At 42.0% G+C, this 27208-nt stretch overlaps 1 protein-coding gene across 14 annotated transcripts in view; it reads left to right on the top strand.

Moving 5' to 3' along the window:
• Positions 1-27208, top strand: part of RBFOX1 (RNA binding fox-1 homolog 1) — a 2017010-nt gene that overhangs the window by 1115682 nt on the left and 874120 nt on the right. For all 14 annotated transcript variants that reach the window (XM_034670396.1, XM_034670397.1, XM_034670388.1 and 11 more), the window contains one exon: positions 4597-4644. In XM_034670396.1, coding sequence (XP_034526287.1) covers positions 4597-4644 — 48 coding nt within the window. The remainder of the gene's footprint in view (positions 1-4596; positions 4645-27208) is intronic.

Genomic DNA, 27208 nt, shown 5'->3' with positions numbered 1-27208 from the left:
CTGACACTTCTTTGTGGGTAAATCAAAATTGGATATGGACTCTTCCCTGCAAACTCAACATATTTTCACTGGAGGAAAGAAAGAAAATGCACATTTCCTCTGGTCAGAACAGCCTAAAACAGACAAGGAACTGCTTTTTCTTGCCTTGTTTGTAGATGGCATCTCCTGGGTTTACAAATAATTCATGATTTTCATCATTCCCATACCCAGTTAATCTCTATGTGTCTTAGTGGATGAATTCAAAGAGAGTTCAGTAAGAGTAAGGGTTCAAGGTCAGCCAGGGACCTCAGCTGTTTAATCAGGGGTGTGGTGAGAAAACCATGACCCCAAGTCCTAGGAGTCCTTGAAGATCATCCGGGAAGCTTGTTGTCTTAGCATCAGACGCCATAACAACATGCTACCAACTGAGAGACTTAAAACAACAGAAATTTATTTTCTTATAGTTCTGGAAGCTGGAAGTCCGAGACCAGGGTGCCAGTGTGGTCAGGTTTTGCAGAGTACTCTTCCTGGGTTTCAGACAGCACCTTCTCTGTGTTCTCACATGGCTTTTCCTCTGTGCATGGATGCAGAGAGAGAGGGAGCAAGCTCTCTGTTATCTCTTCTTATAAGGACATTAATCCCATCAGATCAAATTTCCCCCTTTTATGACCTCATTTAACCTTAATTACTTCCTTAGAGGCCCCATTTTCAAATACAGCCACACTGGGGTTGGGGCTTCAATCTCTGCATTTTGGGGAACACAGTCATTCGGTCTACATGCTTGTTAAAATGCAGATTCTGATTCAGTGAAGTGAAGGGGTGAAGCCCGAGATGCTCCATTTGGGGTACAGACCCCTACTTTGAATAGCCAGTACCTCATCGTACCCCTGCGTCACAGATGAGGCAATCAAGTCTTTGAAAGGTAAAGACACCCTTAGCTGCACAGCTGCCATGTGATGGCACCGCGCTTGGGATGCAGGAGTCTGGCTTAGCACAGGAACTGCTAATCACGACAGTGTCCTGCAGTGTTTCAGCCTTGGGCTCCCAGTGGAACCCCTGGACGCTTGCTAACACACAGATCTCTGAGCATATCACCAGGTCCGGCCCCAGAAGATGCATTTTTTAAAAATAGGTTCTCAGGTGGTGCTGGTGCTGCTGATCTGGGGAATCACACTTGGAGAATCACAGCTGTGCCTCTTCTCTAAATAATTTTGCTTTACCGTCCCTCTTCCCCATAGAAAGGAAAATAATGAGACACGTGGCCTGAATTATCCAGACTGACCAACCACCTCGACTAAAATAAGATAAAATCACCTGAAAGGAATGCGAAGTGCCTGGTGTTAGGGGCCACTTCCAGGTGTAGACTTATGTTCCATCGTTGTGTGACCCAGGATGGATCACCTAATCATTCACCTCGATTTTTATATGGTAAAAAGTGAAAACACCAACCTTGTTTGGTTGTGGGGAGCTTAGAGACAAGTGTGAAAAATACCTGCCATAGTTCCTGGCACCTGGGAGGCGTTCAATCATTGCTCATTGTTTCGGTCCCATTTTACTGATATTAAAACCGTCTGTTACATAAAAAACAGAATCTTCACCTTATGATATTGTCTTCTTTTGTTACACTCTTGATTCACACGGACTTAGACTTTGTTGTGCTTAATAAATCACTGTGGCGATGGCCTTCCACTTAATCAACCCTCTCCTAATGACACATCAGCAGAGTAAACCCAGCTACTTCTTGGTGGGACAATAAATATGTCTATGGACTTAACTTAGCCCAAACTGAGTCACTATTGTTTGCAGACCCCTGCATCATCCTGCCTCACCCATAGTCACCGCCCTCCCCCCCAATCTCCATTGCTAGAATGGTCAGGCCAAAAACCTTGGCATGGTCCTTGGCCTCCATCTTTCCCTCATATTCCACATCCAGTCCTTTAAGACATCTTTCACTACATCCAGATTTTTAAAAAGTATTTTATTTTATTTTAGAGCAAGAGCAGGGGGAGGGACTGAGGGAGAAGCAGGCTCCCCGCTGAGCATGGAGCCTGACTTGGGCTCGATCCCACAACCCTGAGATCATGAACTGAGCTGAAATCAAGAGTCGGATGCTCAACTGACTGAGCTACCCAGGTGCCCCACTTCATCCAGATTTTGACCTCTTCTTACCACCTCCCTACCATCACCGTTCCCGGCCACCAACATCTTATATCTGACTTCCTGCAGCCACCCCCAAATTGGTCTCCCCTTGTGCCCTTGGCTCTCAGTTGTCTACCCGGTTAAAACACAAGCCAGATCATGTCTCTTCTCTCTTCAAAACCTCTGAGTGAGGAAAAGTGCTGGCCTGGGCATGGAGAAATTAGAACCCTCATGCACTGCTAGTGGGAATGTAAAATGGCACAGCTATTGTGCAAAAGAGTATGACGGTTCCTAAAAAAAAATTAAACATAGAATAAACTTGTGATCCAGCAATTCCCCTCTGGGCATATATGCAAAAGACTTAAAAGCAAGGACTTGAACACATATGCGTACACCCATGTTCATTATTCGCAGTAGCCAAAAGGTGGAAACAACCGAATGTCTAACCATGGATGAATGGATCGACACAGTGTCATATATACATACAATGGAATATTCTTCATCCTTAAAAGTAATGAAATCTGACACATACTACTAACTACATGGCTGAGATTTGGATGAAGACGTGCTAAATGAAATAAGCCAGACACAAAAGAGCAGATGCTGTATGATCCCTCTTCTATGAGTGTTATACACAGAATTGTGCTCTCTCCTCAGATTTGTATATTGAGGCTCCAACCCCCAATGTCACTGTTTTCAGATATAGGGCCTTTAGGGAGGTAATGGAGATTTAAAAGGTCATAAGGGCCCTAGTATGATACGATAGGACTGGTGTCCTTATAAGAGGAAGGGACGCCAGAGACCTCTCTGCATGCACGCAGAGAAGAGGCCACATGAGGTCACAGTGGGAAGGTGGCCATCTACAAGCCTGGAAGAGAGGTCTCACCAGAAACCCACCCTGACAGCACCTTGATTTTGGACTTCCAGCTTCTGGAATTGTGAAAAAAAAATAGATTTATTTAAGCCACAGAGTCTGTGGTATTTGTTATGGCCGCCCTCACAGACCAGCACAATGAGGATCCTAGAGTCGTCAAACTCACAGAGACAGAAAGTAGATTGGTGGCTGCCAAGGGCTGGGGAAGGGAGACATGGGGAGTCAGTGTTTACTGGGGCAGCATTTCAGTTTGGGAGGGTGAGAAGGTTCTAGACGTAGAGGGTGGAGATGGTTGCACAGCAACGTGAATGTGCTTCATGCCCCTAAACCTTACATGTCAAAATGGTTAAATTAGTAAATGCTGTGCGTATTTTGCCACAAGATCAAGCAAACGAGAAAACCTAAACCCCCCCCCCCCAAAAAAAAAAACCCTGGGTGGTTCCTCACTGCTCTCAGAATAAGAGCTAATATCCTCCTCTGATCTCATCTCCCAGTATTTTCTCAATTTACTTCCCTCCTGCCACCGAGTCTTGCTGCTTCCTTCCTTTAGCTTAACTGTGTCCGATCGCTCTTGCTCTTCCCTTCCCTGAGAGGCTCTTTCCCCAGATGGCGACATGGCTCATCCCCTAACTTCTTTCAGGCCTTTGCTCAATTGCCACGTCTCTTTAAATTTAAGATTTTATTCCCCCATGCTCACCATTTCCATTCCCTTCTCCCTGCTTTATCTGTCTTTATTGTAGGAATCCTCTTATAAAATTAAAGTATACCATTTATTCATGTTTCTTTGTTGGCTGTTTCTTCCAGCAGAATGAAAGCCTCACTAGGGTAGGACTTTCCATGTGTTTTGTATGTTACTGAGTCTTCTTTTTCTAGAGCAAGGCCTGGCAAGCAATACGTGCTGAATGCCTTCCTTCTAAATGCATAAGTAAATGAATATTACGGTGCTTGTGTGTGTGTCAACCACTGTGTCTAACTGGTGAATTCCTTGAGGGTAGAAACCATATTTTTCTTACCTTTACATTCCAGAGTAAGATGAAAAAAATGCATAAAAAGTAAAAGTGCAGTAAATGTGGTTGAATGAGCGGACCCGTGGATGAATGGATAGACAGATGATGGATAAATGGATGAGCAGTGGGTGATGGATGGATGGATACGTGGATGGACAGAAAGATTAAAAAACAAAAAAAGAGATGGTAATGGTTTTGTGTTGAAAGGAGGTAGATTTGACTCTCCTAAATCTGGAATGAGAGAGAGAGATATTAAGTCCCAGTGAGGGAAGTTTCTGCTGATGTGAATAAAGGTGTCGGGGGGACATATTATTTTATGAGCCATCGGCTTCTCTTTGTTGTGGCCTCTGATCCATAGCTTTTGCCTTCACCCCACATCTGCATGTAATAAAGCTTAGTTATGACATCCATATGTCTCTAATGCAAACACCAGGGTATATACTTCTTAAAAGGGCTATAAAGAGCAATGGCTCGAGAAACAACCGTTAGGAGTGTGAGTTTTTTATTATTTTAAAGGGCATTTCAACGACACTGCTGAAAGTTCCCTGACCGTAAGTCTGACTCCTGTTCTTTCTCTTTCTTTTCTCTTCCTCTCAGGATATCAAAGCAGACTGCAATACCTGTGTGGAAATAGAGGACAGAAAGGTAAGTCAGTATTTTTTGTCTTTTTTATTTCAAAAAACCCCCCAAAAAACAAGAACTCTGTGATTTAAACCCAAGTGTTTAAGGCGGGATGATGGCTTGCAATGGTGATTCATGTACTGATATTAGATGCTTAAAGACAGTCATACTTTAAAATGTTCGTCTGTGTTACCTCTGATGGCTTCAGTGAAAAGTGCATAACATAATTATTATAAAAATTGGTGCCGTTTTTTATTTTAGTCATATGCTTGTCTTTAGGAAAATAGCTCATTTATCCTTAACTCATTTCATCTTGCTGTTGAACATCATTAGTGTTTATTCTGTAAATATTACATATATGATAGAATATAACATTTTGGGCTTTCCAAAGTGAGCCCTCATATTTAATCTACACACTTTGAGAGAGCCTGCCTCAGTTTCCATCATGATAAAGTTATGTGAGCAGTGACTTTCTATGGCATAAACCTATTTATGTGAGATGTTTTGGGGGGCAGGGAGGGGAGGTCATTTCCTGCATTTTCAGAGTCCCCCCCGCCCCCTCTTTATCTTCCTGTTACACTTGGTGTGGATCCCCTCAGGAAAAGCAGCTGTTAGACAATTGTTCTGCATGGTCTGTCCCTATTGACAAGAGTTCACAGAAGTTTCCCTGGTAAAGTGCATCCAAGCAGATCAAATTTTACCTTTAACGCCTTGGATCCAAAGAGGTCAAATAAGTGAATTGAGGGTACATATCTCCTGGCTACTTTTGACATCGTTCCACAATTTTGAAAGATGTTTCTCTCTGCAGCTGTACCATTATTGTCAAACGCAGTTATTATTTCAAGCAGAGGTTTTCAGCCCTGATTTTGTGATAGCTCAGTCATCTGCTGATTAATAAGGTGCTTGAGGGCTTCTCAAAACAAAATTTGCTTTTAAATAAAAGGCAATTGTCACGCATTATTTTAAGGAGTGTTAATCTCCTCGTGTTGAACAGAATAATGATGCGCAGGAGCTGAAATTCGCTCCTGGTGATCCTCAGGTCCGTTCCGGTTCTGGGTTGCTCTCTTGTTTGCAGGCAAGGGCGTTTTGAGGGCTCCTCAAAACAAAATTTGCTTTTAAATAAAAGGCAATTGTCATGCATTATTTTAAGGAGTGTTAATCTCCTCGTGTTGAACAGAATAATGATGCGCAGGAGCTGAAATTCGCTCCTGGTGATCCTCAGGTCCGTTCCGGTGGTTCTGGGTTGCTCTCTTGTTTGCAGGCAAGGGCGTTTTGATTCATATTTGCGTCCACTGCGTATTTGCATGTTGGCATACTTGCAGGTGGACAAATGGAATTTAGGCTGAACATATGTCTACTGTCTTTTTTCATCCGTTCCTACCAGTTCTGCTGTAGGTGATCTGCCCCAGCCGCTCTGCCCACATCGCAGTGAGGGCGTGTCGCCTGCCCTGCTTCCTAAGTCGGGTTGCTTCCACTTGCCTTGGACTTTTGTGAAATTCACAAGCCTGTTTCTGTTTCTGTTCAGTATTTTTTTTTTTTTGGTGCCTTCTTTGCCAGTAGTGTTTGAAAGACACCAGGAGGCCCGATACTGTTAAAATAGTATCAGTTCCGGGGCGCCTGGGTGGCACAGCGGTTAAGCGCGTCTGCCTTCAGCTCAGGGCGTGATCCCGGCGTTCTGGGATCGAGCCCCACATCAGGCTCCTCTGCAATGAGCCTGCTTCTTCCTCTCCCGTTCCCCCTGCTTGTGTTCCCTCTCTCACTGGCTGTCTCTGTCTCTGTCAAATAAATAAATAAAATCTTTAAAAAAAAAATAGTATCAGTTCCATCACCCGAAAGATACATGAGCAACCAGGATAATCTCTGGGCAATGAGAGCTGGCCACATGGCTCCATTCTGCCATGACTGCCACTGGGTCATACATCATGGTGATAAGGATCCCCCAAGTCTGTGGATGTCTCGTGATGCTTACTGGTACTAAAAGTCATATCCGTACACGGGTTCAACTATTTTCAAAAAAGAGTAACACACATGCACACACGNGTGATAAGGATCCCCCAAGTCTGTGGATGTCTCGTGATGCTTACTGGTACTAAAAGTCATATCCGTACACGGGTTCAACTATTTTCAAAAAAGAGTAACACACATGCACACACGCATATGCATTTCTGGGCTTTATTATAGCCTGTGGGGTTGAGTCAGGAACTTCAAAAAAAGCTTCATCTCTAAACAGGTTCACCTGGTGTTTTCTAAACATGAGTGCTCGTGACTGAGGACACATGAATTAACCAAACCCCTTTGCCTGCTCTTCATTGGTGATGACTCGTAGCAATGCCTCAGGTGTAATGCCTACCTCCATTTCGACAGTCTTCTTCTCTAAGGACTTGCTCTTCCTTCTGTCCAACAGGAGAACTTTTCTTCCTCTTGGAATTCTTTTTTGATTTATTTTTGTGTGATTCTTACATTTGGGCCGTAGCTTCTCTGGGTCTCCTAATGGGTTTGGGGGTGGGGTGAGGTGCGGGGGGTAGCTCTGTACATCGGGGTCCTGTCTCCTAATGGAAAAGTCAACCCCAGTCATCCCAGAGGGGCAGTGGCCCCACCCTCAACGGAAGAGTGCCAGCCCCGCCCCTGCGTGCAGTGATGAGGCAGGAGGGCACGCAGGGAGACGGCAGCCGTGGCATCTGGAGTGATCTTCATCCAGGCTCTCGAATGCACTCTGGTACTTCTGTCACCCTGACGTATAATTATGAAATTTCACCATTGAAGTGATGACACTTGCTCCTGCGTGTGTGTGTGTGCCCCTCTCCACTTAATCCGAATGCTTCTGGCAAAATCAGTAATTTGATAAAGTGGAATTGAAGTGATGAGAGATGACAGAGGTGCCAAAATAATAAGTCAGCCTGCCTCTGAAGATGCAGCCCTTGGCCCATGTGGGTTTTTACGAAACGCTGAGTGCTCTGAAGGCAAACTGGCAGTGATTTCTTGAAAGCTCAGTTTCCTTTAGTTAGGAAAGCTCAACATGGTGTCTGTGGGACTAGATGCATCCCCAGGAAACCTGTTTTTTATTTTCCTTTTTCATTTCCCTTTTGCTTTTCCTTCCTTCCTGTCTGCCTGTCTTCCATATATTCTGTATATATGGATATATTTGTGTGCTTAACATTTGTGTCTCTGTATTTGGTTGAGTACTTTCCGGAGAGAAAGATTTTAGAAAACAAGATCTCAAGTTTGCTATAGAGTCTAATAGGGTCTCTCCCTGCTGCCCCCTCCAATTTCATGCCTCATCCCATTTGGTAGGGGCTTTTACCTTGAGATGAATCATTTTGGCATTGACTGAATCCCAGACCAGATATAATGATGGAAGATAAGCGGTGAATTACAGGAGTTGGAGAGAGCCCTCATCCTATGGAAGAGCAGTAACATCGCTCTTCTGGTCTGCACACTGTGTGGTTCTGTCCGAGACTGCTGACTGAATGAGAAGAGTTTTCTTCTACGTTTCTATGTTTCTTTATTCTAAATGCCTGTTTTCCATCGGCAGACATTGACAAGGAGCTCCTTGCCTGGTTGTGTACGGAGAAATCCGTGGCTTTTTTTGGGGTGTGCTTCTGTTCCATGTTTCCCTTTTGCTTCCAAGCCCACCAAATCGCAGAGTCCCTGTGAGTGCACCTGCATGTGGATGGCTTCCTGGCCATTTCTTAGAATCATCCAGAGGCTGCCACAGGGAGGTCTCAAGGGCTGGAGGCATTTTTCACCCTTAAGTGGGAAGCAGAGCTCAGATTGTTTCCTCCCACAGGTGAATGCCGTGGAGCTAATGCAGATTTAGCAAAGGTGATGCAAGGTAGCCCATCACTCAGAGCGGCTGTACGGCCTTGCAAAACCGCATGCATTTGACATTTACAGTACCCGTGTTGCTGGTGGGGAGCCGAGGCATTTAAATTCATTTTTATTTGTGGTGTAAAATCCATCTGAATTCCAGTACTATTATGAAGACCACAATTCAGGTGATGGCAGAAGAGGCGGATGGATCAGCCAAGGGGAGAATCTGTCAGGAGGAGATGAGAGCCCATTTGTCAAAGGCTATAAACACAGACAGCCCTTCCTCTTCTCACTTATCGCCTGGCCTGGTGCAGCTAAACAGTTTCAGATCTGCTATGAAATTGTATGGAAGGAGTTTGAGCTGTTTTCAAAGTTAGGGTGACTTTCAGATTGGATCCAGTTGGAGCTGCGATCGGGGTCTGTCGTAGAGGCTGTCTGCCTCGGTTAACCCTGAGCATTCTGACTTTTCCCTTTTATGAGATTTACTCTGGATCGGGACTCTTAAGTGCCTCCTATACTTCCAGGACCCTGTGTCGGAGGCACCACCATAATTCCCTTTACACAGATAGAAGAAAGGAAGAGGTTAAGTGATTGGCCTTAGATCAAGTGGCATCATAGGCCAGGATTTGAACTCAGAGATTCTTAATGCACAGGCTAGGCTCTTAGCACTAATGCTAGACTGCCTTACACACACAAACATGAGAATTAAATTTGTAGGAGACTTGCCCTTTCCCGCAGACGAATTTCTGCCCAGACTGGTATCTTCATCCATTGCCAACAAAATAATCTGTTTTTCAGTTTGGGGCAACATTCAGCCCTCACGTTCTAGCTCTGGTAGAGACTCACCACAGAGACTTACCCCAGTCTTGTCATTCCTGAGCCTCTGATGAGCCACTGGCATCTGGGGGTGGGGATGCCAGCACTTCTTCTGGTCTTGGGGACAAGACAAATCAGCCCCAGAAGTGCAGTCCTGGGCTCTGTTTCCAATAGACCTGGGTCAGTTCTAGCTTTTGTCCTTCCACCAGGGTATATGCAAGGATTATAATTTCTGTGCTCACAACACAGGAGTGAACGTAGTGTAGCAGTGAAAACCATAGGTCCTGGAGCCTGAACGTCCTGGGGTTTAATCCCCGTTCTACTTAGCAGCTCTGTGACCTCGAGAAGCTCTTTTACCTTGTATCAGTCTCCATCTGCCTGTCTGTGAATTGGAGATCATACAATTCACTTGAAAAGTTGATTTGAGGAATCGATAATACCGTAAGACAGTGTGTGCACACACACATGCACACACACACACACGCACAATGCCTGGCGCAAAATAAGAACACAGTCAACTACATCTACTTTTATTTTTGTTTCTGCTAATGTCCACACCTACAAGCATCACATGTTATTTATAATTAAATTTCTTCAAAAAAAGATAAGTCCCCCCGAAAGTGTTATCGTGGCCCACGGAACGGACCACTAGGGGACCTAGAAGGCTTGGGGAATATTTTACGGAAGAAGAGATGCTTGTCCTAAGTCAAGAAATATACTCACCCATCTGCCGGGTCCAGACAGGAATCCTATGATAGTGATTGGCGATTGTGGGTGAACTCAAGAGCAGTGGCCCCATATGCAGGGGCTCTGATAGAGCTACCTCTTGCCATGGGGAATATATATCCAGTGTTGCCAATTTCTAAGCCAATCTGGAAATATAGATTTTAATGGAAAACTACTGAATTTTGAAACACTATGCAAGTCAAGTAAGACACATCTGCAGAAAAGATTCAAGAGACTTGAAGGCTTGAGACTTGCAAGCTAAGTCTCAGTGGATTCGGAAGAGCTCTTACGTGAGTGTTTTCAGGGGCGGTGTCTGTTGAAGGCCCACCTGGCAGAGGGAACAGTGTGGGCCAAGACAGAGGTGTGAAAGCATGTGGCGTGTTTCGGGTAGGCCCAGGCCCAGTGAGCATGTCTGAGAGTGGCCAGAGGGGAGACCGGAGCAGTGAGTGGGGGGATCATGGAGGGTATTGTTTGCCTTGCTGATGGATCAGGCTGTTGTATCAATCTCCCCTTCCAATGGAAGGAGAGAATAGGGAGGGCAGGTCCTTGCTAGAGGAGGCCAGAGGTGTATGGAACCAAAGAGGTACTTGAAATTTCGTGTGACTAACTCACCAAACAGGAAGTCCTGAGGAAAGAGGGAGAGAAGACAGAGCCCAGCGATGGAGCCAGAGGCCGGGCCATGGTTAAGAGCAGGGACGAACGAAGGGGAAGGCTTTGCCAAGAACAAGGTGAGGCCGGCCAGGACTCAGAAATAATGGTGCTGGTTCCCAGCCAGATGTCCTCTTTTAAAGATGTGTGGTGGTGGAGGACCGTGTTTCCTGTGGGCCAGTATTGCCAAGTGTGGGGCTCAGATTTCATATGATAAATGAGGTACGTGCAGGTGGCTCGTGGACATGGCGTCAAATCACTTAGTGAAGAAGTGTTGAAGTTATTGTCTTGTCAGTTATTTTTCAGACCTGGGGATTGCATCAAGGAGACCTAATTTGGTTGGTGTTTTGTTTTGTTTTGTTTTGTTTTTAATAAGCCCCAAGTCTCCAACATTTGCTAATCTACCCTTCTAACCAAGAGATCCAAAACACTTGACAGGCAATTCTAACATCAGCTATAATTTAGTAACATTGTTTTACTTTTGAATTAGGCTCACATTCTGTATCTGACAAAGGATTCGGCTCTTTCCATTTACTTCAATATACAATTTTCTTTTAAAAAATTCTAGTTAGGATTGTCTTCTATAATTTTAACATGTTCATTAAGAACAAAACAACTGAGTTGATTTATTAATCAGATGGATGTCAAGAAGTTGTATATATAGATTGCAAATAACTGGAATTTAAGAATCTGTTTTCAGACGGTGGGTTTGCAATCACGGGAGGGCTTTGGGTTTGCATTTGGGAAGTTTCGAACTCTGCTTGTCTGCAGGGGGGACTAGTTGGGGGCAAGGATGTAATCAGGGGTCCAGGCCGAAATACAGACAAGAGGCCAGGAGTCTGAGCTAGAGGCACACAGGACACTGAGAGGAAGGTCTGGGTTTGGAGAGAGCTCACCAGACCTATCCACATGGTTTGGTGACCCTGACCCTGGGTCATGGACAGCTCCATCCACGGACATGTCAGAGGCTGCTCTGCTTAAGTCTCTGTGTACAGCTGGCTGCCATGAGGAGTGGAGTTGATCAACATGGACAATAAATTAATCTTCTGGATTTCAGAGGCTTAGATGCTAGTGAGGTTGAAAATGAGCACAAAGCAGTCGCCAGGGTTGGTTTTCTATGAGTACTGCTCTCTTGCTGTGCGGATGGGTGTGGATTAGTCCTCTGGGCTCTGACAGGCAGAGCAAAGACAGAGGGGAAGGCATGCTCCTGACTCTGAGGGCCTCTCCCTGGAATGGGAAGCATTCATGGATGAGTTTCTCATGGAAGACTGAAATGAGATACTCAAGGCAGACAAGGACAAAGACTGCTGTGAGCACCATTTGGTGAGACTCAGGATTTGTATGGGTATTGGATTTCTTTTCTGCTTCAAATGTCCTTTGTTTAAGGCTGATTGTGTTTACGCATTAAATGGGTAGATGCTCCAAGATTCCCCAAAGCTTTGGAAATGAAAATTAAAGCATCCCTGAGAAATGATATTTGAGTCACAACTGAAGGCATGGAGAGGAGTAGAGACTCCTGGGTGGCGTACAGAGGTGAAAGTGTGGAGGAAGAAGTGTGGCATGACTCAGGAACTGAACAGAGGTATGTGGCTTGAGATGAGGCTGGGAAGCGCGCAAGGGCGAAGCCACCCCAAGCCTTGCAAGCAGAGGAGCACTTCGTCCAGTGTCATAGAATGAAATCAACTTTACATGGAATGTGATCTAATGGTGTGAAATAATCAGATGCATAAAGACAGTTCCATTGCCTATGGTGTCCACTTGCTCACAGAGTAGGGCCAAAGAGTAGGGCGGGTCATCTAACACCAGCAAAGCTTGTGTCTGGGTTGCTTACCTTTTCTACGGGTATTGTGTTTTTCATCTCACGCAAATTCCTGAAGACCATGAGTCTTCTCCAGATTATTAACCATCATTCCTATCAGGCAAGGCTGTCATTCCACGTGAGTTCATAGCCACTACCCAGCCTCTGCTTTGGCTGTGTTTGGGGCAGCAGCCTATTCTTGCTGCCACCGTATCTGGCCATCTGGCATCGGCAAATCAACCCACATTTATAGATTTGCCTCTGTTCTTTAGAGATATTCATGAAACTTGGTGTGTGTACCACAATAGACCCCATCTTATCCTTTTCTGTGCTGGGAAAGCAGGCACTCTGACCGAGAGATGCACATGTAACACACCGACAGCTAGACTCAACATCATTTCTACTTGGACTTGGGGATTAGCTAAGAGTAGAGATGATAAATCCCAGGGTCTGGAATTATGTTCTGGAGAGGATTCCCCCTCCCCCCAAATTGGTTACTGCCAAGAAATCTTTGGCATTTTTTTTTTCACTTCTACATAATTTACTTCTAAAGACGGTGTAATATGGTAGAATAGTTTGGGAATCAGATCTGGGTTTGAATCTTGGTTCTGCCCTTAGTTACTAGTTGCAAGATCTTAGGAAATCCACATTAGCTTCCTCATCCACAGTGAGACCATCTGTAAAATGGGTTAAATAATGTATGCCATGGACTGTTCTAGTGGGCTGTAGTGGGACATCTTAAACTGTACAATAGAAAGCTAAATTGGGTCAGCTTAAAGAATAAAAAAAAAAAGACAACTGTTGGGCCAAATAACAGCAAAATGAGTTGTCTTCTGGTATAGCTGGTTCCTGTTTTTAAATTCCTGATGGGGACCACTAGCTGCAGGCTTAAATTCTACCTGCAGAAAGAGAGAGCTTTTTTCCAGTGGTTTCAGTACAGATGCTGGGGATGATGTTTATTGGCTTCATCTGCATTAAGGAAAGCAGTACTTAGCCTGTCTGTCTGCCTTCAACCACACCCAGAAGTAGGTTGGACCCCAACTGAACAACTTAAATGGAGTACAGTTGAGTCTCTAAAGGAAACCTTGACTGATTGTTTTTCCAGAAGAGAAATAGTAATTGACCTAGCGTGCATTGAGCACTTACTGTATACTAGACACTGTTTTTAGCACTTTATGTACATTCTGTTATTTTTTTTTAAGTAGACTCCACACCAAGTGTGGAGCCCAATGCAGGACTTGAACTCACGACCCTGAGATCAAGACCTGATGAGCTGAGATCAAGAGTTGGACGCTTAACCAGCTGAGCCATCCAGGCACCCTTACGTGCATTCTATTATTGAATCTTTATGAAGGTCCTTTAAGATATGTACAATATTTATCTCCATTTTGCACATGAGAAAACTGAGGGAAGGAGGACTTAACTATCATGCCTGAGATCACCCAGGTAGTAAGTGTAGGATGGATTTCCGACCCCAGGTGGTGTGCCTTTGATTCTTTTTTTTTTTTTTTTTTTTTTGAGAGAGAGAGAAAGCAGGGCGAGCAGCAGAAGGACAGCGAGAAGCAAGCAAGCTCTCCACTGTGCAGGAAGCCCAATGCAGGACTTGATCCCAGGACCCTGAGTTCATGATCTGAGCTAAAAGGCAGATGCTCAAACGACTGAGCCACCTAGGTGCCCTGATCTGCCTTTGGTTCTTAACCACTGACAATGCTACTTCTGCCGAGGATACCGCACAGGAGAAAACAATAAATGGTCCTTGACTGCTCACCATACTCAGTGCCTGGCACACAAGTAAATGGCTGCTCTGTTTTTGAGAATTATTGTAACAAAGCCCTCGAAGGAATAGAAATAACTTGGGCCAATGCTAATTGACGTTCTGTGGTGGATCTCTGCATTTAATTGCCTCTTAATCAGTCCTCCATAGATATTATCTTGAGGTCCTCAATGGGTCTGCTTTTTGGAATGATCAAAATGTTCGTGGTTCCAGTCAGTGCTTCACTTCTCTGCATAACTGAGGGTTATTTTTGTAGACAAGAGCTTCTTACTCCAGGATGGGTCTCTGCACCTGCCTTTTATATTTTGTCTGTAGGTTAGCTGATGCTTTCTCTTTTACTGAACTTTGAAAATGAGATGTTAGTCATACTTTCCTCTCTCGTTGATTTTAGGGAAATTTGAAGGTGGTGGAGGGCCAAGGGTTGGGAGGAGGCACATAAAAACTGGAAGAGCTTCTAAAATGGATGTGGTATGGAGTTAAATTAGCCTCTGATGGGCCAGAAACCCAAATGACAGATGATGAGGGGTGCTGGGCACATTCAGGAGTACGATGGGCAAAGATGTAACACATAGAGTGCAGTGAAAAAGCTACTGAGGTAGATCAGGCCATTTGTCTGATACACCCGTCATCCTTGAAGTTGGCTTTGGAAAGCTAGTCTAAAGAATCATGGGTTTAACAGACTGGTTAAGAGTTTTAGCTCAGGATTCTCAAAAGGCCTGGGTTTGAACCCCAGCTTGGCCACTTCCTGGTTATTTAACCTCTCATTTGCTCATGTTCTCATGTAAAATGGACAGAATAAGAGTAAATACTTTCTGGGGTTACTGTGGGACTCATTGAACTCATTTACTTAGGGTCCTTAGCATCCTGGCTAGGCAGAGGATATGCTTCCAGTACATGCAAGCTGCATCATTACATTCTTACATTTGCTTTTCTCCTCTTCTTCTTTCACTCTGGAGTCCGTTTCTTAGATCTCTGGTGGGATCAGAGAAGTTAAGTAAAACTGGTCTAGGACCAGTTAAGTACATAGCAACACAAGTAACAAAACTGAAACTAGATTCCAGGTCCCCAGTTATAGGTCTAGAGTTTTGTATATCCTGCAGGTACTTATCAGTCTGGTGGAAGGTGCACAGAGAGTGTTGGAAAGCATGCCTAAAAGTGTAGGCCAGTAATTGGAAACAGATTTAATCTCTGGTGCCAGCTCAGATTGATTGATCGTGTCTGTACAGAATGCTGTGCTGGTGAGGAGTGGGAGCCCTGGGTTCTACAGGAGTGTATGATTGATTAGTGACGTCTGACAATGGTGGGGGGGAGGGGGATTATAGTGTGTGTGCCAAAAATAGGTGGTTCCTGGGGAATCTGGCAGCAAACCCCAAATGCTTTGTATTTAAGCCCAAAGATGAAGAGAAGATAGACACTTCATGCTTCTGTTGCATTCTTTGTTTGGTCTTTACTTTTGAGCACTCCTGTTTCTCTTGTTATGTTACAGATTTGCAATCCATCAAGGAGCAGGTATTTTTATAGGTGGTGTATGGCTTAAACACAGTTTAACACATAAAAGCCTTATACCAGACACATACAGCCTTCACTTTCCTAGGCCCTTGGGAAACCTACTCTATTTGATTACTCGTGGCGATACCTTACCTTACTTCAGCCTCAGATAGGGTTATAACGCTTTTGATACCTCAGTTTTAAAAGTGTGATTTATCTATAAGATATTTGTCATCTCTAAAAAAAAAAAAAGATATCTCTCATCTCTTCGCATTATGTATTAATTGGGGCTGAATTGCTTACATTTTAATACCATTAATTATAGCTGTTACTTTCATTTGTCATTTATTTTACTTAAAAGAAGCAAGTCTATTTTTGTGTAACTTTTAGTGATACTTCTTTAAACTCTGAATTAAAATGCATTTAGGGAACACCTAATTAAGTGCAGAGCTAGTTGTCTAGAGTAGTTCTATCATCTCTTCTCAAAAAAAAAAAAAAGGGCCATCGGCTTCTTTTGTGATGAGTGGACTGAGTGTTAATTAATTTTTTTCCTCTTCAGTTGGTGTGTTTTATTATCCCACTTCTTGATATGTGATTGGGTGACTTTACAATGCTTTAGATAGAAAGCATGTCCTGTCCAAATGTGATTTATGTTGTCCCAGAACTTTTGCACAGTTCAGCTGAAATTTTCCTCATGTTGATCAAGGTCAGAAAACCCAGAGATTATACCATCCATCTTAGCAGCTGGAGTGCTAAATAATTTTTGATGGAACTTGATGCAGTAGCAACAGAATCCAAAGGTGGGGGGAAACATGCACACATGTGTAAATTCACATATGCACATGCACACCCATGCATGCATTATGTTGTTTTTATCATTTTAATTGGGCTTTTTTTGGCCTAGTATAGGTTAGAATTTATTTTTTAATAAAATCATAAAAAATGCAGTATCTTTTACTGTGCCCATTGCAGATTAAAAGCTATCAGAATCTACAGGTCAACCAGAAGTTTTTCGTATTTTCTTTTTAGCCAGAAGATTTTCTGGGTGGATTGGAGGACAGATCCTTTAGGACAGAAAATATTTCACGCTTAAGACATTCCAGCTTTTGGTTAAGGGAGCATGTGTAGGGAAGCAACTCCTGGTCATGAATCAGGCTGGCAGGATGACTCAGCCAGGGAGTGTGATAGGTTTTCCCAGGCACCTGATTTGGTTGAATAACTGGTTCCCATGGTATACAGAGAATCAAGTCAAAGGAGTAATAGAACTTTAAGTATATCTCTTTCATCCCCTCAAAATAGTACCCTACCTTGCAGTAAGGGAAAAAATATATAGTTTCTAATTCGATCAATTCAGATTGAGTTTCTCTGTTGATCCAAATCATCAATGTGTAGGTTGACAAATATTAATTTTGCCCTTATGATAGGAGTGTCTTCATGGGGAAATCATAAAAGCCTGAGAGTGATCACTAAGGAGCTAACTGAAAATTCACACAAAGGAAATCATACATAGACTCAAACTCATGGTGAACACCTGTCTTTGATAGCTGTATGAAAATGCAAATTAAAGCCAGCGTGAGATACTAATTTCTACCTACTAAATAGTGCCATATTGACATGAAAGTAGGACTATTACCTTTTCCCATACTAGCAAAATTGCCGTGAAATGGCTCCTGAATTCTTTACTGATTGTACTGCAATTTGGTGGAACTCATTTAAAAAGCAGAGCACCCATAACTATGATCAACCATGCAGATAATAATTCCTTTGACCCAATCTTATTCCTATGAATTATTATAATTGCCCAATCTTAGGGAGTGGCTTATTATGTTGAGTATAGAACATGATGGAGTATAATGCAGCTGTTAAAAGTGATTAATGGGCTTGTGTCAGAGGTCCATGGAATAATAACTGATGTGATGCTGAACGAAAACACATCCCATAAGATAGCATGTGCTTCTGCTATGATCAAGCATACATTCACATGGGGAAAGTAAAATATTTATGTTTTTCAATGTTCAAACACAGTTTCATTAATTTATGATTTGAGAATTAGAAAATAAGTCGTTGTGTTGGTTAATTTTATGTGTCAACTTGATCGGCCATGGGATGCCCAGATGAACTCTGGTTTCTGGATGTGTCTGTGAGATTGTATCCAGATGAGATTAGCATTGGTATCAGTGGATTTAGTAAATTAGAAAACCCTCCTCAAGCTGGGTGAGCCTCAAGCTCCATCCAGGGTCTAAATAAGACAAAAGGCAGAGAAAGGAAGAATTTGGTGTCGGTTTCCCGCCCCCCTACGTCACTGTTTGAGCTGGGAAGCGTCATCTCATCTTTTCTGGCCCTCAGGCTGGGATTTATACCCTTGGCTCCTCTGGTTCTCAGAACTTCAGGCTGAATTAGTCTTCCCTGGATCTCCAGCTTGCAGATGGCAGATCAAAGGATTTTTCAGCCTCCATAATCACATGAGCCAATTCTTCATATTAAATCAACGAATCTCTCCTTCTTTCTTTCCCTCTCCTCCCCTATATCTATAGCTATATCTACAGCGATATCTGTATATCTCCTGTTGGTTCTGTGTCTCTGGAGAACCCTGACTACAGTCATAATGGAAGGGAAGGAGTCCCTCCAATAGAAGATGTGCAGGATTAAGTTTAGGGCTGAGTTTGGGAATGTTACTTAACCTTTCTGCATCTCAGATTCCTCTTCTGCAAAGAGATGACAATGATGCCACCTACCTCTTAAGGTTATTGTGAACCTTATCCATAATGTACTCCAATTGCCAGTCCAGTTCCTGGCACATAGTAATTATTGAATGCATGGTTGTTAATAGTAGTAACATCACTAAAAGCCATAACAAAAGAAATCATGATAAATAATTTATATTCCTGTTGAGAATTAGAATGAGATGAAAAGAATCTCTGAACAAGATACCATCATCTATAAGAAGTGTCTCAAGTGAAATGTTACCAAGCGGCCAAACATGTGAAATGAACAACTGGCCCACTGCTGAGTTGGTCCTTGAAAGAATCCCTCATTTTATTTTATTTTATTTTATTTTATTTTATTTTATTTTATTTTATTTTATTTTATTTTATTTTAATTTAATTTAATTTTATTTTATTATTTTATTTTATTTTAATTTAATTTAATTTAATTTATTTTATTTTCGAAAAGGATGAGCAGAGTTCACAGGATTGTCATCCAATACCTGACTAAATCTATTGGGCAAACATTGCTAATTCAAGCGGGTAAAATTTTCCAGATGAATATGTTTCATGTTTGCTGAAATGGGACCCTCCGGGATTTGCAGCAACTTGAAAAACAATGGATGGGACAATCACAAAGAGAGAAGCTTTCCACATCCTGAGACCAAACACCCTTAGCTGTCACCCCCAACTCACTGGTGGAAGTTCCTCTACCAAGTAGGGGTCTCCATGCCTTTTGTTAGTCATGAAGCTAAAGCAACTACAGATAATCTTGAAACATAGCTGTCTTTCTAAATCAGGTCTATTTCAGGTCTTAATTTGGAGGCTTGAATATGCATTCTACCAGAAGTCCATTTTGGCAGAAGTGTCAAGGAAATGACTTCCATTTCCTGTTTCATCTTGCTCATGGATGTCATTCAAGGACCACTCTTTCAAATAAGTTGGAGCCCTTTGTTTATCACCCTGTCCCAGTAATTTTAAGATTCCATAAAACCACCTTCAAGCTGCTGAGATGACTAAGAAGAGATGATGCAAACTGTCAGGTGTCCATATCAAACAGGTGATTTTTAATGCCTTGGTCATTTGTTTCCTTACACTATGCAGCCTTTTAGAGGTGTGACATTATTTGGAATCAGTAAAGCTATCTAACTGTTATTAATCACATTCAAGGTTGAGACGTGTAGGTCTGACTCATCTGGTTATATCAGGATTGGAGGCTAAGTTAGCATTAGATAGAAGTCGACAGTCATTTTTTATTTAATTTCTATACATGAATCACTGGAAATACTAGGGTCATTGGAACACAGTTTCTCAGAAACTCCAAATTAATTTATTGATTCCAGGTACACCTGGATCCAGGTCCTCAAATGATTCTTTAGGAAACCTTCTCCATCTCTTAACTCTGTTTTACTGCTTTCCTTGGGTTTGGCTTATGCCATCAAGTGGTGGGGGCACTAGTGGCTCTAGAATTACCTCCTGAGTAATTACCTCATCACTGAGATGAAGCCAGTCCAACACCAACAATATGGAATCATAATGGGGGAAGGATAGTCTCCGCCCAACCCAAAGAAAAACTATAGTGCTTCTTATAGAGTAGAATGGATATTGGTCAGGTAAAGGCAACAATAACTTTCACAGAGCACAATTTCCAGATGATCACCAATCTCTAAATTCCCTGGTTGATTGTTTCTGTTCTCCATCCTCTTACCTAATCTCCCCACCTTTGCTTCATCTCTTTTCCATCCACTTGCTGAGCCTCAAAGGTCATCCACATCCCTGCACAAAGCACAAAGTATTCATCAATCAGAAATGTATTCGGCACAAAGAAGTGTGAAATGGAGGGCTGACCTGCTGGGCTGGATTCTAAGCTTTAGGACAGACAGAGGTGCTGTGTGTTGCTCACTCAGCAGAGTGCCTATGGTGGAGAAGAGGTTTTGAATGAACACAATGACAGAAGTTTATGGTCAGCTGTGGAGATGAGAATCTGTATTCACATAAAAAGCCAACATACAGCTCTGGACAGAAAATGATAATAGCCAAATCAGTGATGTAGGGGAACCTAGTTTTAGACATTTGTAGGAAAAATTAAACACTTGCTGGAGGAAGTGCCATGTCAGGTGGACCCTGCAATACTAGCCAAGCTTGGAAAGCATCTGCATAAATAGAGAACAAAGGAAAGGGGATCTAGAAAAGAAGAAACAGTAGAAGCAGAATTACTTCCTTTAGAGTCACATTAAAGAAATAGCACTTTGGGATTATTATATGAAAGATATCAAAAATTCAGCTCTTGGCTATAACAGAAATACAATTCAGATTGGCTTCAGCTAGAAATTATTGATTACCTCCCTCCACTGGGTTGAATAATGACCTCCAAAAAGATATGTTAGAAGTTCCAACTGTCCTGCACCTGTAAATGTGACCTTATTTGGAAATATGATCTTTGGAGATATAATCAAGTTAAAATAAGGTCATATTGGATTGTGGATCAAGGTCCTAATCCAATGGCTGGTGTTTTTATAAGAGAAAGGAGAGGGAGATCTGGATATAGAGACATACGCTGAGGGTAGAGGTGGTGTGATGATGGAGGCAGAGATGGGGAGATGCAGCTACAAGCCAAGAATGACAAGGATTGCTGGCAACCACCAGATGTAAAAAGGATTCTTCCCTGGAGACTTCAAATGAAACATGGGGCTGTGAACACCTTATTTCACACTTCTTTTCTCCATAACTAAGAGATAGTATATTTCTGTTTTTTAAGCCACCCAGATGTTGGTGATTTGTTATAGCAGCCTTGGAAAACTAATAGACTTCCACATCTGCAAATCCAGGAGTATCTGGCTTCAGGGATGGCTAGATCCAGGTGCTCATAACATGTCATCAGGAATATACCTGTCTCTATATCTAGGCTCTGTTTATCTTGGATTTGACTTAATTTTCGGCAGGCTCTTACAAGTGGAGCAAAATGGCTCCAGAAGATTAACTTCAGATTTACCTTTGACCAATTTCATGAAAAAGTCCTAGGCTTGGTCAGGGTTGGGTCCTGTGTCTATTGCTGAACCAGTTCTTGCTGACATAGGCATGGAATGCTGTCTTTGCTAGGTCTGAGTCCCAGGCACATCGTGAAACCTGGGGGCAAATGTTAGCTCCACATGGACTCCAAAGGAAATGGGAGAGGAGAGATCTCCAAAAGGAAAGAAGGCCCTAAAGTTTTCTCAAAAGGAAAACTGGAGAAATGAGGAAGAACAGGATGTTATCAGAAGTAGATAAAAGGACACTGTGCAGAGGACACACACACACACACACACACACACACACACACACACCTTCCCTAGGTCAACTGGGATCACAGTACAGAGAGCCATGAGTGCAGGCAGGCAGGTTTTTAACACTGGTTGCATAGGTAAACTTGAGAACAGCGGACCAAGAGGTGAGAATTACAGTTCCTGAGTTTTGAGGAAGGCCTGAATGATCAGGAAAGTTTGGCAAAAGATGGATTGAGGATGGAACACCATCCTACCCTCCTATAAATTCTGGAACGTCCTGAGCACTTGCTGTTTGTAGCTGTAGCACTTAACCCCAGGTGGGTCCTAGCCTGGAGTAAACTCTCAATATTAAATAAAGATGTCTTAGTAGCCCCAAGAGGAGGTGGAAGATGCCTGCCCTGGACCAATGCCCTTGGGGATGAAAAGGCCTGGAGGCTTTCCAGATTTGAGCTCATTGTCCTGCATGGGACAGGAAGAGGATCAGGCTTCCAAAGGAGTAACAACTACTTTCAAGTACTAAATATTTTCTACCTACAAGAGCATTTGCTAACTGCTTTATAAGCATAATGCAGTTAATCTGCATGCCCAACTTAAAATAGACACTTTTTTTTTTTCAGATGATGAAATGGAAATCCAGATATATGAAATGAATGTCCCAAGCTCACACAGGGAGTTAGGAGGCAGGGCTACAATTAGAATCAAGGTTTTTCTAACCCCAAAGACCATTCATTTTTCATCTATTTCCAGCTACTACAAAATTAAGGGTTGCCAACACACTTGACAGTACTTAAGGCCCTGTCATAACATTTGACTGGTTACCTGTATAAATATAAGTACATATCAAGACATAGATGTGTATGACCTGTTTCTGTGGAGACTAAATGTCTTTATTTTGTTATTTTAAGTTCAAAATGGACTTTTTGCCCCAAAAGCCTACCTACATCAAAAGAGCCAAAAAAGAAAGTTTTAAACATCCTGCATAAATTAAGATCCCTATATGAAAAACACCAGGGAGCTAGAATTAAATACAAATTAAGCCTGGAAGCAGAGTAATGACCCAGTGGTTCATTCCAGCCTTACATTTTCAATCAAAGATAAAATCTCATTAAAAGTATATCTTTGATTAGGGAACAAGTTTGGACTGTTCCAAAGTTGGATCGCTTTATCCACAGACATATGAGCCATGAAATCTTTCTTCCTTCTTTTCTAACTTTAAAGACAGTGAGCTATTTATCTTCTGACATCATTATAAAAGTTATTAATATAGAGGAAGACTGAACAGAGATTGTAAAGCTTTTTAAATATCTACCAGAGTCTTTTACCTCATAAAATTAAAGGGCCTATTTTTATAGTCTGTTGTGATTCTAGGGAATAATTTCTATATGTGTCTAGACTGATTCATCAGTAAGGAACCATAGTGAGTATTTAATACTGCGCTAACCCAGTAGAAAGAGAATGCAAGCCACATGTGTCTTGCTAACATTTTTCTAGTAGCCACAATAAAAAGGTAAAAAAGAAGAGATAAAATTAATTTTATTTAACCTATATGCCATATTATCATTTCAACATGTAGTCAATATAAAATTATGAGATATTTTATATCTTTTTTTTTTGTATTATGTTTTCAATATCTAGCGTGCATCTCAGGTCTCAGTTTGGGCTGGCCTCATCTCAGGTGCTCAGTGCGGCTTCTGTATTGGGCAGCACAGGTGTAAACCAATCTTGTCCTTTGAAAGACAGAGGAACCAAGAATCTGAGAGATTTTTTTAGAGATTTTCCAATAACAAAAGAATTTCTTTGTGAGAATTGGTTGTATTCTTGATTTCCCCTTAATAATGTGCTTTGGGGAAACAGCATTTCTAAGACAAAAAGTACACTGTACTGATGTGGGGACTCCTTAGGCCCCATGGATCTCTATTAGAGGCTCTAGTGAATTGATTTCAAGAAGTGCCAACATCTTCTCCACTTGAAGCTTGCAAACTTAATCTCTGACTATGAATATTTGATAAGGTTTGTTATGTAGTTTATCAAGGAAGCTTGATGGATCAGCAGTTTGTGTAGTGTTTCCAAGTGTCCCATGCATTCTGCATTCCCAGATAAAGATATTTTGGGTGGTGTATGGATTTGTCATTTAATATACAGATCTTCCTTGACTTAAAGTGGGGTTACATCCCAAGAAAACCATCATACGTTGAAAATATTCTAAGTCAAAAATGCGTTGAATACACCTAACCTACGAAACATCATAGCTTAGCTAGGCTACCTTAAACACACTCTGAACACTGACATTAGCCTACAGTTGGGTAAAATCATCTAAGACAAAGTGTATTTTATCATAAAATGTTGAATAGTTCATATAGTTTATTGAATACTGTACTGAAAGTGAAAAATGGAATGGTTGTCAGTGTCCTGGTTGTTTACCCTCTCGCCCGCGTGGCTGACTGGGAACTGGGGCTCCTGCTACTGCCCAGCTTCCTGAGAGAGGATCAAATCACAGATAACTAGTCCAGAAAAAAATTTCGAATTCAAAATTTGAAGTACAGTTTCTACTGAATCCGTATTGTTTTCACACCCTCATAAAGTTGAAAAATTGTTAAGTCAAACTATCGTAAGTTGGAAACTATCTGTAATTGAATCATAGAGTAAGAACATAATTTCCCTTTCAAACTCATTTCAGTCTTTCAAATGTCAGGAGAACATATCTGTGTGTTTCTATTATGTCTCTAACACCTCTCTACTAACCCTTGCTAATTTTTTTGAATAGAGTGAGAACTTTTGGCAGACAAAATCTCCAGCTGGAATTCAACAATTGAGGAACATTGCTGTGTTTTCAACCCATTTAGTCTGATAGTCTCCCTCTATTTATGGCAAAGTACAATGGTTTTCAGTTTTGGTGGTGACATAAAGCAGTGTTTTAAATTTTATTGAGGCATAAGAGCCAATTTAAAGAAAAAGTAATGACCTAATAACTGTAAAGGTGACCCCACGGGTGAGGCGAAAATAGTGAAGTCGTTATGTGAATGAACTGACATCTGGGAAGTAATCGTATTGTTGATACATTAGGAGAATTCGTCGACACTTGTTTCAGACATCATTGTATTGCATCATTTCTTGTTCTAGAGTTTCCCTTCCTAGCCCTGGCCATTTTCTACAAATGATGTTTCCTGGTCACAGAAGGGACATGTGGATATATATAGTGCTCAAAGTCCTTTGCTACCATTGGGGAGCAAGAATAACCTGTCCCCTCAAGGGTCCTTCTGGTTGGACTAAGAATCAAATTGACATGAGACAGATTAAAAGGAGAAAATCATATTTATTACATATGTACAGGGAAGCCACACAGACATGGAAATTCCAAAGGCAGTCAGGCAAAATGAGGTATATATGTCATTCTGAACTAAGGAGAGGGGTAGGGGTCTGGTTCTTCAAAGGGAAGGAAAGCAATCCTCAGGAGTCATGAAAAAGGGTAAATGTTTAGTAAACAATTACATCCTGGGCCACTCAGAAACAATGAAACAAAGAGAAGACTGTGATCAAACAGGCCTTGCTAGGTTCCTCCCTGTCTACCATAATGTGTATGTGTTATCATAATGTAGTTGTCTGCGGTGGTAACTCTCTTCCTGGAGCAGGCTTTCTATCTAAATTCCTCTTAGGCAGCCGTAGAGGAAGGTAAAGAGCTACTCCTGAATCTGCTGGGTCTTGATTGCTTTTAACTCAAAATAATCTTTATGCCACAGTGGCCGGCCTTGGGGTGGCTGCCCTTGGCCTCCACACTACCAGTGGAGAAAATTTTATAGTGCTGTACCCATCCCTTCCAGGAGGTGCCCTAATTATCTTTTTACGCTAAGTACAAATGGATTGGAAAGGGAGTAGCATATTTTAAGTATCTCTTTTGCTCAAAAACTTACAATGCTTGCACAAAGTGTGGGTTCATCCAAGTTCAAAGTAACCACCCACACCATCCAAAAGGACCCCGGTGTGTTGGTGTGTTCTTTGAGGAAGGAAAGGATGAAATCTTTTTATATGCAACTTCTTCCTCTCCTTTCTGCTTTCAAGTTCTGTTTGTTAATGGTTAACTCATCAGGGAGAGGTTAAACATACTAGAACTTGCTTTGTAAAACCATCCTTTCTAGCTATTTATTTTCTTTCATGTCATCTTTCAACTCAAAGAGTTTCTCAGAGCTCTTTCATTTTTCTGAGAATTACTTCATGTTCCCCTAGAGTTTAATAAAGCAGTATTTATTTTTTTTTATCTGCCTGAGAGAGAAGACAAGGTGATTAAAAGTTTAGATTCCTGACTATAATGGAATTCAGCCCAGTTTTGCTATTTATACCAATATGGTCCTGAGGAGATGAAACCACATCTATGAACTTCAGTTTGCTCATCTGTACAATGGAGTCACAGGAGAACCATCCCCTAGGTTGATAATTAAGAGATAGGATAGTGATTAGTATGAATATACTCACTAAGTGATAGAATCATTATTACTACTATCTACCTCTTTGCTTCTTCTTTTCTGACCACAGTGGCTAGGGTGGGGGACGTGTTGTATTCTAAAACAATAGTGTTTGGAGTTGACCGTCTTACATTGCTTCTCCAGTGTCAGAGATGATCTGGCGCTTAATGGGCCATAGACGTCATGTTTGGTGAGAGTGACTGCTCCGGTTATGATTTAAATCTTTTGTTTCATCTTCCTGAGGCAGAAAGGATGGGTAGATGGCCACCTAACTCAGCAAACTATTCATTCCACAAACATTGCAATGTTCCAGACTTCCTGGTCAAAACATTAATGGAGTGCTTTCCACTGTTCTAGCTACCATAAACATAGAGTTAAATCAGTACTTATACAAAGATCACAGTATAAATGCACATGGAGCTACGTGATAATTGGGATGGAGTAACCTTTAACATAGTGTATAGAAATTTCAGGTTTTGGTCCTGGTCTCACAGGGAGTAGAAGACTGTGTGTGTGTGTGTGTGTGTGTGTGTGTGTGTGTGTGTGTGATCCTATCTTGGTTTAAAATATATATATATATTGTGGCTCCTGGGTGGCTCAGTCAATTAGGTGGCTGACTCTTGATTTAGGCTCAGGTTATGATCTCAGGGTCCTAGGATCAAATCCTGAGTTGGGCTCCCTGCCTGGTGGGAAGTCTGCTTGAGGATTCTCTCTGTCCTCTCCCTCTGCCCCTCCCTCTGCTCTCTCTCTCTTCTCTCTCTCTCTCTAAATAAAACTTAAAAAAAAAAAAACCCAAAACTTTGCTATCTCTCTTGGTAGCAAAACTTTATCAGCAAGTAATATTTGCCTGCCAAACTGTTGAAAAGGGTTTGGAGGTATAACCAGATTTAGCAGAGTAGTTCTGTGATCAATTTGTGATGTTTTGCCTGCAAAAGTGAGGGGGGCATATGCAAATATTTTTTTTCTCTCTCTATAATATAGTCAGTTGGGAAAATAATTAAAATAACTTATTGTTAATTTCGCTTACTAGTTCAAAGCAAAAATTAAACAAAGCAAGAAACGAACAGCAAACACATAATCACAATACCCCCCCCCCCCAAAAT

Source organism: Ailuropoda melanoleuca, chromosome 10 (genome assembly GCF_002007445.2).
Source record: "Ailuropoda melanoleuca isolate Jingjing chromosome 10, ASM200744v2, whole genome shotgun sequence".
NCBI classification, from domain to species: domain Eukaryota; kingdom Metazoa; phylum Chordata; class Mammalia; order Carnivora; family Ursidae; genus Ailuropoda; species Ailuropoda melanoleuca.
This window is presented reverse-complemented; position numbering and strand designations above follow the sequence as displayed.